Here is a 15675-nt window from a genome sequence, read left to right on the forward strand (position 1 = left end):
GTTTCGCTCCCCGCGCTTCAAGTACCACCAAGAAGGGACGAGTCCCCGGCGTGCTACCCGCACCGCAGTAGCCGCCCGCTCCCGAGGAAGTTGATTGGAGTCGGCCCCCGAAACAGCAGAACCACCCAACGCGCCACCTCGGCCCCGCCCCTCGGCCCCTCACCCCAGAGGGGATGGGCGGGGCACGCAGGCGTCGAGCCCTGCCATTCGCTCCAGCTGGCGGGGGAGGCGGGGCCTGACCCGACAGCGGTCCTGCAGAGTTGTCATTCGGCCACGGCTAGAGGACACAGTCAAGATGGCGGCAGCGTCTGGCCTGATGCGGAGACCCCTTGAACAGGTAGACAGCGGCACGCGTGCCTCCGCGCGATCCCTGCCCACCTTGCGTCCCCTCTCAGCGTCCTCTCTCTCCCCGCCAGGTCTCCGGGCTGCTGAGGAGGCGCTTCCACCGGACGGCACCGGCGGCACTGCAGGTAGGTGGCCTGGACGCCGGCCGGGGCAGGGAGGGGGCAGTCAATCCCGAGGCGGATGCCGGGGACGCGCCTGCGCGGTGGGGAGAGAGAGACGGCAGCGGGCCCTGGAGTCGACCGATTCCCACATCTGCCTGGGACTCGTCGTGCCTCTGTTGCGACCCAGCGCCAGACACACCAGCACATTACCCCCGCCAGGGTCATTGGTTTCTGTAGGCGATCTGAGTACACTAGACTTGACGCTTCTTCCCTCGCCCTCCTTTTAAATTTTTTACTGTACTAAAATACACATAACCAAATTTACCATTTTGAAGTGTATGTTCAGCGGCACTAAATCCATTTACTATGTTGTGAGACCATCACCATCACCATCAGAAACTCTACCCCTTAAACAGCAACTTCCCATTTCCCCCCAGCTCCTGGTAACCTCTGTTGCGCTTTCTGTGCCTGTGAATTTATCTATTCTAGGTACGGCCTGTAAGTGGAATCCTACAATGTTTGCCCTTTTATGTCAGCCTTATTTCACTTAGCGTGATGTTTTCAAGGTTCACTCATGTCAGAATTTCATTTCGTTTTTTAAGGCTGACTGATAGTCCATCTTACGCATATACCAAATCTTGTTCATCCATTCATCTGTTGATGGACATTTGGGTGTTTTCACCTTTTGGATTTGTGAATAATGCTGCTAAGAACATTGGTGTGCAAGTATCTGAGTCCCTGCTTTTATTTCTTTTGTGCATCTGTCTAGAAGTGGAATTGTTGGATCATATGGTAATTTTGTGTTCAACTCTTTGAGGAATTTCCCACCCCCTTTTTTTTTACTAGAGGATTCTACCAATCTGTTTAGTAAAATAACCTGTAGACTCTGAGGGTAGTGTTCGGAGGTGCTTATTGGTACCTAGTGACTGCTCAGAACAGTTTTATGTAGGCTTCCTTAACAGTTCTCTGTCCCACACTATACCAAGTGTGGAAATGAAACAACCCAGTTTAATTTCTACTTAGGAAACTACTTATGAGCTGGTCTGGCCAGCAAACAGAGTTTGTTAAGCTTAGATGCACATCAAGAAAAGTGTTCAGTAAACTTCTCATTAATAAATCCAGTTAGGCTGTATGATAAAAATGTTACTTTTGGAATTCTTTGAACTTTTAAAGAGAAGCCTATTCTAGTGATAGTTTTTATATTGTATGCTGTAGGCAGCCTAGATAATTACAAAAGGAGAGATTCTCAATAGTATCTGAGATAATCCTATAGTAATCTTTGTTGATTGTTTTCCCCACACCTGTGACAGGTGACAGTTCGTGAGGCTATAAACCAAGGTATGGATGAGGAGCTGGAAAGAGATGAGAAGGTATTTCTGCTTGGGGAAGAAGTTGCCCAGTATGATGGGGCATATAAGGTAACCCAAGATACGTGAAATTGATATAAATTGAGGTGGCTGTTGGCCCCCATATACACTTAAAAGTAATCAGATCATTGTGTAATTTTAGGTCAGTCGAGGCCTGTGGAAGAAATATGGAGATAAGAGGATCATAGACACTCCCATATCTGAGGTAAGCCTTCCGTCAGGAAGCAGACCTCTCAGGGGCATGTTAAAGTGCACACTGTTGTGATTTCTATTGATTTTCATCTGTGTTTATGTTTTACTTATAGATGGGCTTTGCTGGAATTGCCGTGGGTGCAGCTATGGTATGTAATCCTCTTCATGAATCTCATCCAAAGAGGTTTCTTTTAACATGACCTTTTAAAAACATTGTTTGAATTTTGGAATGGTTGCCACTTTTTATTGCTTTTTGGTTTTTTTAAGATCTTTGTTTTTGGTTTGACAGGCTGGGTTGAGGCCCATTTGTGAATTTATGACCTTCAATTTCTCTATGCAAGCCATTGACCAGGTTATAAACTCAGCTGCCAAGACCTACTACATGTCGGGGGGCCTTCAGCCTGTGCCCATAGTCTTCAGGGGGCCCAATGGCGCCTCAGCAGGTGTAGCTGCCCAGCACTCACAGTGCTTCGCTGCCTGGTATGGGCACTGCCCAGGCTTAAAGGTGGTCAGCCCCTGGAATTCAGAGGATGCAAAAGGACTTATTAAATCAGCCATTCGGGATAATAATCCAGGTCAGTAGAGTGACCCTTAACGTCTCTTTTGAACATTAAAGAACTAAGTTGAACTCTTTGCCTGGAAGGAAGCCGTTCCAGGCTTCTAGTTAGGCTTAAACATATCACATAAAATGTTAGTGATTCACAGATATAGTAAAGACAGTTTTAAAAAAGGTGTTTGTGGTTTTGCTTTTCTGACTATAAAGGGGGCTGTTAAGTACCTACAATGCTGGTTTAACTATAATAGATAAAATTAGATTGAGCAGATTATAAATGCCAGTAGCTAAACCATCCTCTCAAGGCTGCTGGACACAACAGATGTGAGGCTTCCTAATCAGCACAATGAAACGTTTCACAAAATGAATGATAGTATCGTATATACATTTGGTCATGTAATTATTTCTGTTAAATATTTGTATTTTGCAGTGGTGGTGCTAGAGAATGAACTGATGTATGGGGTTCCTTTTGAATTTCCTTCAGAAGCTCAGTCAAAAGATTTTCTGATTCCCATTGGAAAAGCCAAAATAGAAAGGCAAGGTAAGAGCACTTAGTACATGTTAAATATTATTTGTAATCTAGCTCCTGTATTTATGTTGGTCAAAATTCATTCTTTTTTTTTTTTTTTTTTTTTTTTAGAGGTAGGGGAGGGTCCGAGGGAGAGGGAGAGGGAGAGAGAGAATCTTAGGCAGGCTTTACGCCCAGCATGGAGCCCGAGTGGGGCTCGATCTCACAACCCTGAGATAACGACTTGAGCTGAAATCAAGAGTCGGACACTTAATCGACTTGGCCACCCAGGCGCCCCTGGTCAGATTCATTCTTGAAGTTACTGCCCTTTGATTAGGAAATTATAGGATGAGTTCAGGTTAAGAAATGTGTCGTGCTTTGCTCCTACCCTTGTGCTTTCCTAATTCCCAGTCCAGTAGACTTGTATATCATCTCTAGGAAGGCCGCCACATTCCTCACCTCCCTGGAACAGATGAGTGGAAGAGTCTACAAATGAACAGGAGCCACGGTGGCTGCGGGGCAGTGCAGCATCTTTGTCAGTCTGGCCTCTGACCTGTGCCCGCTTTGTTTCAGGGACACACATCACCGTAGTTGCCCATTCAAGACCCGTGGGCCACTGCTTAGAAGCTGCAACAGTGTTATCCAAAGAGGGAATTGAATGTGAGGTATGTGGACATTCACTTTTAAAGAATCAGAAAGTTTCCTTTTAAATTTAAGACCCAGAAATAGGAGTTTGAATTCTGTAACAGGTTAACTAAGTGTAAAATCTTGCTTTGTCGCTCAGTTCTGCCTCTGCTTGAAGCTAGGAACCTTCTTGCTTTTCAAATACCTAACTTTTTACCATGTAGGTTCTGGATCCGTTAGGATAGTACCTGCTTGCTCAAGTTGGGATCCAGCCTTGGAGCTGGAGGTTGGGAGAGGGGCAGACTTAGAAATCAGCATCCAGTTTTCTCACATCCAGGACCTACCACTTGGTGGTTACACTTGGGCAAGATGCGTCCTCTGATCTCCGCCGCACCAGCTGCAGACTGAGAATACGTTTACTGGCCTGTCAGGTTGGCTGTGGGAATTACTGTGCACCTGGTACACAGTGAGCAGTCAGTTGGTAGTTATTAGTTGTTTTGATGAGAAGTTAAAGCCCAGGAGGATAAGTGAATTCTTAACAGAACCACTTGTGGTAGAGATTTTTGTTTTAATCACAATTTCCCATTTTACATTTTGTTCTTAAATAGGCAGATTCGATTTTCCTAGACCCAGAGATTGACAGGAAACAAGAGAGGGAAGGGTATTATGGGGATGAGACTATATTTGTGGTGCAGTGGCTCTAAAAAGCGTATCTATATTGTCTGTTTAGGTGATAAATATGCGAACCATCAGACCAATGGACATTGAAACAATAGAAGCCAGTGTCATGAAGACCAATCATCTCATAACTGTGGAAGGAGGCTGGCCACAGTTTGGAGTAGGAGCTGAAGTTTGTGCCAGGATCATGGAAGGTATTTCAGAGAAACTGGTTCTAGAATACTCAAGTTGTAATACACAGTGTGTACCTGGATACTGGGTAAAGATCAAAAGCTAGGGGTGGCCAACAGTCTTAACTTTCAGCTTGTTGCCTGGGCATTTTTCCTTTGGGTAAATGTTTTAAAAGAGCCAGAAACAGTCCCCGTAATTAGTATTCCTTTAGATTTTCTCTCCTCTGGAGAGCCATACCTCCTGTGGGAAGGTGGTGGTGTTCAGTGGCTTTTCTTGCCTCTCTCACTTGAGCCTCCTTCTGTCCTAGGCCCAGCATTCAATTTCCTGGATGCTCCTGCAGTTCGTGTCACTGGGGCTGACGTCCCTATGCCTTATGCAAAGATCCTAGAAGACAACTCTATACCTCAGGTTAAAGACATCATATTTGCAATAAAGAAAACATTAAATATTTAGTTTGGACTTGAATTTGAAGTCATTGGGATTTACTTAAAATACTTGCTGTCACTTCACCTGGATTGTACTGTAAGACCTTATGATTCATAAAGTTATCTCTAAAGCAACAATACAAATGTTTTTGTACTTGGAAGAAGTTTAAATGTGCTTATATGTGGAAAAACTCTCTTCTCCTGCTCTGGACTCCATGGGTTTGGGGGTTTTTTTGGGTCTGTTACAATTACCATGTTCTTTGAATAAGGCTAATGTAAAATTTTATCCTCTCACAAGGACAGGGTATGAACGTGGCAGAGTTCTGCAGAAAGATGTATCCAGAAATGACAACTTCTTTGTAAAGATAAAAGCTATTATCTACATTCGCTGTTAGATTGTTTTGATAAGAAATAAAGGAATTCCTAACTATGACTAATTGTATTTTTAATTGTATCTTTATATTCTTGAAGTCATACATGTGGGGTGGGTGGAGGTCTTAAAATTCTGCTAAGAATTTGTTAAGAAATTAGCGACACTAAATCACCTAAACTGTCAGCACACTTGTAACAGGAACTTGTCCAAAGACTCTTCAAATGCCTAATTGTAATAGGGTTCCATTCCAAATTAAACCAAAATTCATGTTAGGTGTTTTTCCCATTGCCAAAAAACAGACATTCTGCCACATGCTGTCCTTTAGAAAGTTGAGACAGAAAAGACAGGTTTAAATTAGGTATAGAAGCATACAAGGGGTGCCTAATTTAAATAGCAAGACAGGATTGTTAGCTTTTAGTAATTAAGAAGGAAAATATGACACACAAAAAAATAGACATAGGGTAGGTGGGAAGGAAACCAGAAATACTGTATGGATCTGTTCTTTATAAAAGTTCCCACAAAAAATTCCCACTTAAAATGCCTAGCCAAGCTATAGACAACACATTTTGTTGACATGGTTTATTTTAATAAAAAATACAGCTGAACATTTATCACAGATTAAATGAAACTATACACAATGACATTCTCTGCATAGTAACCAACACTGATGTGTGTACTTGAATTTATTTAAATGGATTACTGATAATCCTTTAAAGTGCAATTTATTTAAGGGTTTAAGCAAATCATAGGATAAAGATCTAATAAATGAGTATATTAAAAAGATGATACATTTGGATAAATCTTTCAAAAATCAGAATTGATTCCTATGGATGCCAAATTTACTTGTGTTGTAATAATAACCCCCCACAAACCACAAACTTGACTTTATTGCTGAGGATTAAGGAGATCCCCTAATCGGCAAGAGCTTTTCCTGATGTTAACATTTTCTGTCTGTCCAATACACCCTAACTAAAAGGAACTACGAGTCTAGAGTGGTTGCTTTCACAGCCCTGAGTTCTATAACCACAATGGTATTCCTGTTAGAACCTAGAGAAGGTTCTAGACTTGACTTGCCCCTGTCTATCTGAATGGAAAAGGAAGAACTCAGTTGCTTCTCTCACTCCAGGACATAACTATGCTTTGGACTACAGTGTTAATAATGTCTAAGACGAAATAAGGTAGCAAAAAATGGGAGTTAATCTAAGAAATAACCAGAAAATGGTTTAAAGAGAAATGAGAGGAACATTTCTGGGAGCTGTCTGACGGGATAGGAGGGATTGCAACACAAAGTTCACTCATTGCTGTGACTGAACATTGTCGTTTTTCTGTCCGTTTCCTTCAGTTGGTGAAAAGGTTGACTCCAATGTGCTGCTGCCCCCAAAAGATGCCCATTAGAGGATGAACAAGACTCCTTTAAAATGGTAATAAAGGAGCAAAATAAATATTTCTTAAGGCAGAACCAGCCTGAATTTATTCTCCTTGACTATTTCCCTCTTGAGAAGCGTCTTGTGTGAGCATCTGCAGAGTCGTATGTGGCTGTCCTGGCTCAGCGATCATTCATCCGTTAAGAGAGGACTTCAGGGGTTGGAGGTGGGAGGAAAAAACAAAGAACTTCCCCTCCGAGTGTAGACATGGAGCTTCAGCCGATCCTAGGAGCACTATGATCCCAGGTCTCGGCTTTCCTCAAAGTTCCCTTCTGGAAATTCTGGATGGAGCTGAGTAAGGCCCCGCGGCTCACACCATTCACAGCCTGGGGCGCGAGCTGTGCAGGCGCCTCTGTGCTTGCAGGAAGCAAGGGAGCTGCTGGTGGTGGAGGCGGAGGCGGAGGCGGAGGAGGTGGAGGTAATGCAGACATCCCTGGGGGGCGGGGGAAAGGGGACAGTCAGCATCATCTCTCCAAACACCCTGCACACACGCTACTGCTCAGTCCTGGGCAGAAGGGACTTGGATGAGACTGCAAATGTTCTCCCTCAGAGGGACCAAGATACCCAGTACTGTGTGGTTTTTTAAAATGCTGAGCAAGAAAGCTAGAAGCATCAAAGGAGAATTAATTAAGGATTGCCACTTTCCCCAGGTAATTGTCATCTAAGACTGAATATCACGGACTCCATGAAACACTACACAGTGACATTCTCCCTGCGTAGATGAGGCTCTAACTCCACTTCCAAATTTTAGCAATGGTCCCAGAAGAAGAGTTGCATCAGCTACTTTAGGCTGGTCCAGGGCACCCACTGAGCTAGCAAGTAAAGACGTATTTGTATGCACAGAGTTGGGCTGCCTGAATATCAATGACTGATGAAGGATGAGCATTTCTTTAGCTGCTCCAACACATACAATATTTGAAGGATGTCATTTAACAGAAAATGACAAACCACTCGATTCTAGGCAAAGAACCAGTGTCTGCTGGGTTAAGGGTTCCCCAGGGCTGTACGTCTCGAATAATCATTTTCTATGAGGCCGCATTAAAGAAATATGAAATGCTGATAACTGTTAAGTGCAAAGCAGGGGGCAGAGGGCTCTCTCCCCGGCAATGGTATTTTCAGGAAGGAGTCTCCCTCAGCACCTTCCTGCCACTGCGGCCTAACCCAGGAACAGAATGCAGCTGCAATGACCCTACATCTTTGCTGAAGCATCAGGAGAGCCTCTGGCCTGGTGGGCAAGGAGAAGGAAACTGGACACGTATCTAAAACTGCCCTTAGCTTCCCGGCACACGAACAAGTGGCGGTTGAATGTTATAGTTTTGAATCGATGAATGAATGGCTCTCCTAGGACAAAATAAAAACTGAGTATAGCCAAAGACCTGCTTTAAAGAACTTGCAGGTGCCACAGAGTTAGCTGCCTCATTACCTGTGAATCTTGCAGCTCTCGGTGACTCCCCTGTCTTGTTTCTAGCCTTCGCCTCGGCCCCTCCTAGGGTTCCGTAGCGAAACATTCTGTGAGGTGTTCTTCCCCTCTAACCTGCTACTGAGCTGCGGTGGTAACAAGTAAACATGCCCACCACCACTTGAATTTCTACGGATGAGTGGTTCAGGATCACCAATAAAATACTTAGGTAAGAGCATCCTTCTTACCGAGTGTGACACACAACAGTTCAAAGTCTTATACTGCATAGAAAACCACTTACCTTCCTTACATCTTTTACCCAAACCTAAGGCAGCTGAAATTAAAGAATCACACAGATACACACATTCATGCTCTGCAATCTCAAATTCTCAAATGATGAAAATACAGCAATATGAATAAACATTAAATACAGACAAATGAACATGTGATTCTCACTGGTTCGATATGTACGGAAATAACTAAGGAAGCTCTATCATGTTCTCTGCCGGGGTGGCTTGTGGAAAAATGTTCCCAGCTTTATGTTACAAGGGTTACCAAGATAAAGAGGACTTTAAACCCACAATGACTGCTGAGGTGAGAAGAGCAGGGAGAACAAGCGTGCCAGAAGGGGGTTTTGGAGAGTGGCCGTGAAATTCCGAGAGGAGGAGGGTGTCTCTGAAGGCTCCTGGGACTCAAGAGCAGCACCAAGAGCTCCCCGACAAGCCCGCAGCACCAGCCAACGGCCAGCAAAGGGCGGCTGCATCTGGGCTCGACATTCAGGGCCTGCTGTACCAGAAGGGGCTCCAGAGTTCCTGCCTGCCAGCTTTGTGCTTTGACCCTGGAGAAAAGTCACTGCAGGTTACAAGGAACAAGACAGGCTCTGGGCTGCAACAGCACTGTACTGTGCTACAGGCACAGAGCGAGCCATCCAGAGACCCGTTGCCCCTCCAGCCTGGGACTCTGGGGGGGAGCGGTGGGTCTCAGCAGCTGGACCTGGATATGGGTGGCCTCTTGGCACAGAACCAACCTGCTGGGCCCTCATGAGGAGCCGACCCTCGACTCTGGCTGCATTACCAGCCGCTCAAAAATTAAAAGTGCAAACTGGGAGTTGGGGGTGGTGTTCAGTACACGGATCTTTATTTTTTGGGCAAAGATTGAGATTGTTACGGCTTCAAATGAATCTCCTTGAATATGTAGGTAGCATAAATAAATACATGGTCCCCAGTGCCATACAGTAACCTGTGCTTATAAAGCAGATGAGATATGGAGGTCTGTGCAGAAGGAGGGGCTGCTCGTGCAAGGGTAAGGAGCAAGGTCACCCTGACGTCTGCCCCCAGAGGGCCAGACCGGACCCAAAGGGCCTAACTGTCCCACAAGGCCCACTTTCCTCACTGGGCCTATGACAACGAGGGCAGATCTTCATGTGTACAACCAGGGCAAGGCCAGACCTCATCTTGCCAGCTCAGAACACTCTGAAGTGGGGAGGAAGTCCCATAGTCAGAAGGTCAGGAGTAGAGGAAGCAAGAACAAAGACCCAGGGACTCAGCCTCTGACTACAGCACCCCCCCAGGGTTTTATGGCCTTTTCTTTTTACCTTCTCCAGAGTCCACAAGCTTCCTTTACAGTTTGTTGGGGCTTAAGCTACAACACAGTCTAACAGTTGGCAATACTGATGGGGCCAAATTCAGGGCTGGCTAGTCAGCCTGACGCAGGCCTGAGTGCCACTGACTCCTCCCTGCCAACAGGTACCCAAAAGCCCTTATCCCCGGGCCACAGACCAGACCAGACAGATTCCATGTTACATGGGTTGCTAACTAACTAGAATTTAAATAAAAATTTGAAGGAAAAAGAAAGAAAGGTTGGTTGCTAACTGAATTCACCCAGCTTTAAAAATACTGGCCTGCAAACCCCGGATGAGGGGTGCTCCAAACAGTTCTGGCCCATCCTACCTACTCTGAGACAAAGTCCCCAAAGCCAACTACTCTAATCTCCTCAGAGTCCCATCCACCAAACTAATGAGAACCTGGCAATCCAGCAGAGGCCCTGGAACAGACCACAGACCGTCGCAGGAAGAGCATAGGTTAGATGTCGGGTAGAATGCCTTGCCAGAAACATCCTCGCCAGCCTCAGGGAAAGGACGTCTGGGGGGTGCCCTTTCTTTAGGGCCAGTTTTAGCAGTGGGCAATCTACAAGTGTCTGGTCTGAGTTCATCCATGGTCCGCGAATAGGAGTGGGGAGACCACATGGCCACCAGACCAACACCAGACCTGCTAGCCACCCTCGAGAGGGGACAGACAGCAGTGGCCCCTGGAAGCAGGCAGCCCCCCCAGCTCTTGGCAACGGCCTTTGTATTTTGCCTCAGATAGATGAGGAGGCTGCACTCATGTCCCAACTCACGAATTATTAGGGATGCTTTAGAGAGAACTGTTTTTCCCTACTGTCAGTTACAAAAGCCAGTGAGTTGTCTTCCTGTAACCAAGAACTCAGCAGGGAACCAGTAATTTTGCTGCACCAAGACTCCGAGATCCTGCTTTCCAAAATTAAAATATACCAAAATACCATGCGATTGATTTACAGGTTTTAGATCTGTATTTTAAAACTACAAACAGAGTGGAAATGAAGCTTTTGAAGGTCATGGTGAAAATGAAATGAATGTAAATGAAGTCACTTGGGTGCTTTTTAAAGATGCTGTATTTCACTTAAATGTTCAGATACGGAAATCATCCCAAATGTGCTTTCCCATTTGTTCATCGCTTCAGTGGTCTAGATGCACTGGGGCCCATTTCACATCCAGAAACAGAGCATCTTTAAAGTTAGAGGAATCAGTATAGCTTACTTTACCGAAAATTCACGTTCAAAATGGTGCATGCTCTACTGAAAACAGCAAAGAGAGAGAAAGAGAAAGAGAGGGGACACAAGTCATTATTCAGATTTCAGTGTCATTTAATCAAATAGTAAGAGACAGCAAAATATTAGTCTGCATCACATGCTGATTATTCTCACTGCCAAACTAGGACCTACTTCACCGCAAATGCACCAGTTGCAAAATGCACCGGTTTGTAAAAAAACGACTGTGACCCTTTCAGAAGACGGCAAATATGTTAATACAGTAACCAGAGAGTCAATATGCTAATAGAGTTGCCAGAGAGTCGCTTTCCTCTTCATACTTTTTTCCTCTGTTTTTTCCCCCAGAGCCATTTGGGTGGGATTTTTACTTGTTTACAAGCACAACACTCACTTCGGAAGACCAGTGAAGGTTTTAGTCCCCACCACCACCCCGCATAAGTGGGAAGGGTACAGGAAGTGTAATCAGTTCTACTGCTAAATAAGGACAATTTATCAAGATGGGAGAAAAATTAGAACTCTTCACTTTCCCCCAATCGAGTCTTCTATAATCTGAAATGGAGACCGGTCTTTTTACAGCTGGGAAGAGCAAGAGCACGGGGTAGGCCTAAGGTGGAGCTCCTGGGCAGGGACAAGTGGTCCCTCCCTGAAGGCCACTGGGATCTACAGGCTAGATTTGGGCAGGGAGTGACATTTGCTTACTTGTGACTACAAAACCGTTAAAAAGAAAACAAGCAAGGCAAACATTTTTTCTTGTGTTCCTTTTCACCGACTGGATTCCAGGTTAAATGTGAATGAAGGATAATGCTTTCCCTGACAGTGAGTCCCAGAGTTCCCGATAAACAGGAGGGTCACTGGGGAAGGGCCGAGAAATGAGGCCCACAAGGTGCTGGGCAGGCCGACCACTCACAAGGGACAGATCTTGGAGGATCCTGGGGACATTGCCCTGCGCCACTACCACCCATAGCAGCCTTACCCCCTTGGGCTTGGAGGTGGGGAAGGAGGGCTCAAAGAGGGCAGGAGAGCAGAGTCAGCACACTTTTCAGAGAAGCACTGAAGGCAGACCTGTTCGTCCCAAACATGGCAACTGCTTTGTGTGTGCGTAGGTTTCGAGAAAAAGGCAATTCTTACGGCCAGAGACATGGATTTTGAGCCTAGAATGGGTTTCAGACTTTGACCTGGCTAGACAGATTCTGAAAACTCCCAACATTCTAAATAAATATACTTTTTTTTTGTGCTTTATTCTTAACCATCCTGCCTATCATTTAAGCTTTCAGTCACTCTGTGCCCATAAGGCTCTGTTTTCCCTCCTCCAGCTCTCCAGATCTGAAACTTCCCTCTCTCTCACCACTTATTCTTACACACTGAGTTTTCTATAAATTGCCAGCTCTCTCTCCAAAACGATTGCTTTAAATTATAAGCTGCAAGCAAAAGGGCTAGAATTCTCTGGCAGGGCATTCATAGCTTATACGTGATAGCACGTTACTGCTTATAAAGCTCTGTGGTGTACATTACCTAACAAAGACCAGGAATTCTTTTAGAAGACAGCTTCAAAGAATGGAAATTACTGTCCAAAGTCTTAGCTGCAAAGTGGCAGGGCTAGGACCACACCCAGGGTGTTCCAACTCTACTTTCAGGGTTCTTTTCAGGCCACTGAGCAATATTTAACAGCATACAACCCTGCAGTGCACCCGAGAAAACAGGCACTCGATCAAAACCGGTGGGGTATGGGGCGCCTGGGTGGCACAGCGGTTGGGCGTCTGCCTTCGGCTCAGGGCGTGATCCCGGCGTTCCGGGATCGAGCCCCACATCAGGCTCCTCCACTATGAGCCTGCTTCTTCCTCTCCCATTCCCCCTGCTTGTGTTCCCTCTCTCGCTGGCTGTCTCTATCTCTGTCAAATAAATAAATAAAATCTTTAAAAAAAAAAAAACAAAAAAAAAAAACCGGTGGGGTAAACGGGCAAGGTTAGAACCAAGTTCGGATCCCAGCTCTAGCGTCCCCCACTTGTGTGACCTTGGTCAAAGTCCTTTAACCTCACTAGAGCCTCTGTTTCTCTGCCTTTAAAATGGAGCTATAGTAGAAATTACTCTCACTGATAGGAAGGTATTCGTGAGGATTAAATCAAACTGACTATAAATCACACAGAACAGTGCCTCGCACAAAATAAGCGCCTAAAATATGTTAGATAGGATTATTAAGAACAACAGTAATTTAGGGTCTCCTCTTACTTAGCTTTCCCAAGACACTCTTTTGCAAACCTGTTTTAAAAAGAAGCCACACACACACACACAACAGCAAGACAACAGGCCTGCCTGCTCCCAAAGAGAGAGTGCAAGGGCGTATTTGTGTGTGTGTGTGTGTGTAAATTGGGACCTTCTAAACCATCGGTTCTAGGAATACAAAGTGTAAACACGAGTTGGTGATATTTACCATGAAATAAGTCAAGATAAAGAATTTTAAAGCTCTTTTCTGCTAAAGGTTATGCTTCCTACCTCTGGAAAATCACTAAAGAGTGATTTTCCGAAGCATAACCTTTAGCAGAAAAGAAATGAATGTTCTCACTGAAAATATAAGACTGCAGCAAGAGTTTTAGAGAATCCCACCCCTCCAAAAGGAATCACCAGCAACTGAGGGAAATGATATTTCTCCTATCAATCTGGTAAGGACCTCAAGAAGAGGCGCCATGGCAGGAGGTGCAGGAAGGAATGGGGGAGGCCCCAGCACTTACCTGATTGCTGGAAAGAGCTCATGAGAGACCCCTTCGCTTAGAAACATCTGTCACTTCTGCCCCATACTAAAAGTCATACAGCCTAAGACCACCGTCAGCTATCACGAACGTGCTTAAAGCTGATGCTTTCAGGAAGAAGACAATGCGGTCCAAGTGAACTTGCCTAAGTTGATCTGTTGCTGAGCAAACAGGGTCTCCAGTGGATTTGCAGTATGCTTGATTAGAAGGGACTGTGAGATGTTTTCTCCTTAATTCCAACCTTTTTGCCTTTGACAGAGGAGGTAGCCAACACCTGGACACATAAAGTGACTCATCCAAGGTGCCCAATAAGGAACAGTGTAGCAAGGGCTTACTGTACGCCTGGTGCTGTTCTAACCCCATACATACGGAATGCGCGCTGGAGCCTCACAGTAACGCCCGTAGGCAGGCACTATTATTATCCTCACTGATAAACGGGAAACCGGAAGCAACAGGGAGGCCAACAGTCTTGTCCAAGGTCCCAGAACTAGCAAGTGTTTGCCCTCAAGTTTAGGTTCCCCGGCCCAAGCTAGAGTTCCCAAGGGCTCCCAGATTCAGTTGTGTTTGAGACGCTACCTTGAGCAGGAATTGTTTTTTGAATACTAGTCCTTGAGAGTGAAGATTTTTCCTTCCTTTTTTGAGAAAACTGCCTTTCACCATGAAGCTATAAGACACTACTCTTGACTTCATTCCCAGATAAGCACACCTTTTAAAATTATAAAGTTGGCCTAGAAATAAAGACATAAATTGGAGTAAATATGATTCCAGCAACAAGATGGGCAGCATGCAGAGAAGCAGCGAGAAAGATGAGCCCACTGAGAAGCCTGGCCTCCTGTTCTAGAAGGAGGGACCAGTCTAAGCAGGGGCTGACCAGCCACAGTCTGCTCTCGCCCAGCAGAGCCTTGAAGGCAGAGCAGGCCCAAGCAAACCAGCAACAAGGATTTACTGAGCAGCAACCATGGGCGTAGCAGCATGAAGCTACTACTTGTTTGTGGCTCCCTCGTGCCTTACACAGAACAGAAGCTGGTGGAGTAGTTTTTCAGGCGGAGATTCTCTATTGAAAGAGGGGAAATATTGGGAGAAAAAAAATTACCATGGTTGGACCGCAAGGAAAGCATTTGATTAATTATGCCTACCATTTTGGAGCTCATGACAGGTGCTGGAAATGGGACTCCACACGAGCTAGGGCCCTGTCTGTCTATTCATCCCTGTAACCCAGCACCAACCACAGTGCCCAGCACATTGCAGGCTCTCACTAAATGCATCCCGAGTAACTGAATGAATAAACTCACTGTTTAGGGCCTGAAATGCTGGGTCGACAGGCAAATAGTAATCATTTTTAGTAGATGCATTACGGTATGTGCCCAGCAGAGGTCAGAGTAGAGTCTTCAGGGCTGAGACACTAATTTCATCAACAAATCGTTAGAGGAGATAAAGGACAGAAGGAGCCAATATTTGCTGGGAACCTACCTCTGCCAGGCTTTGTGCTTGGGGCTTCACATATGTTTTCCCTCTCAACTCCCTTCCAGAATAAGTACGATCAAATTCACAGTAATGCCCCCTACCGCTCCCACTCACCTCAACGTTTTTTCCAACATTGCCTCTAATTCCAAAAGATTCCCCTTTTTCTTCTCTCATTCTAAAAATTTCCTCATCTCCTGCAAATCTGCTACAGTATAAGATAGCTCCCATTCAAAACACAGGTAAATCAGAGGAGTCACAAAAAAAATCCAAACAGATTGAGAATTCCCCAAGGTATTTAAAAATGAGAACTGGCAGTTAACTTCCCACGACCACATCTAATGCACACACAGTAGGTACTCTCTATGACTAAAGAGACACCTGGTGTATTAAAAGAAGGGTTTATGGATTCTCACTATTCATTCTCTCAATTTCCTTCAAATGTCTAAGTGGTGTGAAATTA

At 45.2% G+C, this 15675-nt stretch overlaps 2 protein-coding genes across 9 annotated transcripts in view; one reads left to right on the plus strand and one right to left on the minus strand.

Moving 5' to 3' along the window:
• Window positions 1–202: 202 nt before the first annotated feature.
• Window positions 203–5397, plus strand: PDHB (pyruvate dehydrogenase E1 subunit beta). Its single transcript, XM_045807466.2, has 10 exons — window positions 203–337; window positions 417–470; window positions 1757–1864; window positions 1956–2018; window positions 2119–2154; window positions 2295–2580; window positions 2989–3099; window positions 3640–3731; window positions 4421–4562; window positions 4847–5397. The coding sequence occupies exons 1-10, from the start codon at window positions 296–298 to the stop codon at window positions 4990–4992; spliced, it is 1080 nt and encodes a 359-aa protein (XP_045663422.1). The 5' UTR covers window positions 203–295; the 3' UTR covers window positions 4993–5397.
• Window positions 4944–15675, minus strand: part of PXK (PX domain containing serine/threonine kinase like) — an 81453-nt gene continuing 70721 nt past the window's right edge. For 4 of the 8 annotated variants that reach the window (XM_087866910.1, XM_087866909.1, XM_045807465.2 and 1 more), the window contains one exon: window positions 4944–7194. In XM_087866910.1, the coding sequence (XP_087723036.1) occupies window positions 6977–7194 (218 nt within the window). In that variant the 3' untranslated portion in view covers window positions 4944–6976. Of the gene's footprint in view, window positions 7195–10995; window positions 11035–15675 lie in introns of those variants that run through there. The other 4 variants (XM_087866913.1, XM_087866911.1, XM_087866914.1 and 1 more) reach the window with 2 other exon arrangements.

This window comes from Ursus americanus, chromosome 14 (assembly GCF_024610735.1).
Source record: "Ursus americanus isolate L20-20 chromosome 14, mUrsAme1.1.p, whole genome shotgun sequence".
NCBI lineage: Eukaryota > Metazoa > Chordata > Mammalia > Carnivora > Ursidae > Ursus > Ursus americanus.

Excerpts from the sequence above, each read along its gene's own strand:
- PDHB (XM_045807466.2), top strand. The coding sequence starts at position 296 with ATGGCGGCAGCGTCTGGCCTGATGCGGAGACCCCTTGAACAG. Across the intron at positions 471-1,756 it reads CGGCACCGGCGGCACTGCAG|GTGACAGTTCGTGAGGCTAT; the intron begins GTAGGTGGCCTG and ends CACCTGTGACAG. Across the intron at positions 4,563-4,846 it reads TTGTGCCAGGATCATGGAAG|GCCCAGCATTCAATTTCCTG; the intron begins GTATTTCAGAGA and ends CTTCTGTCCTAG.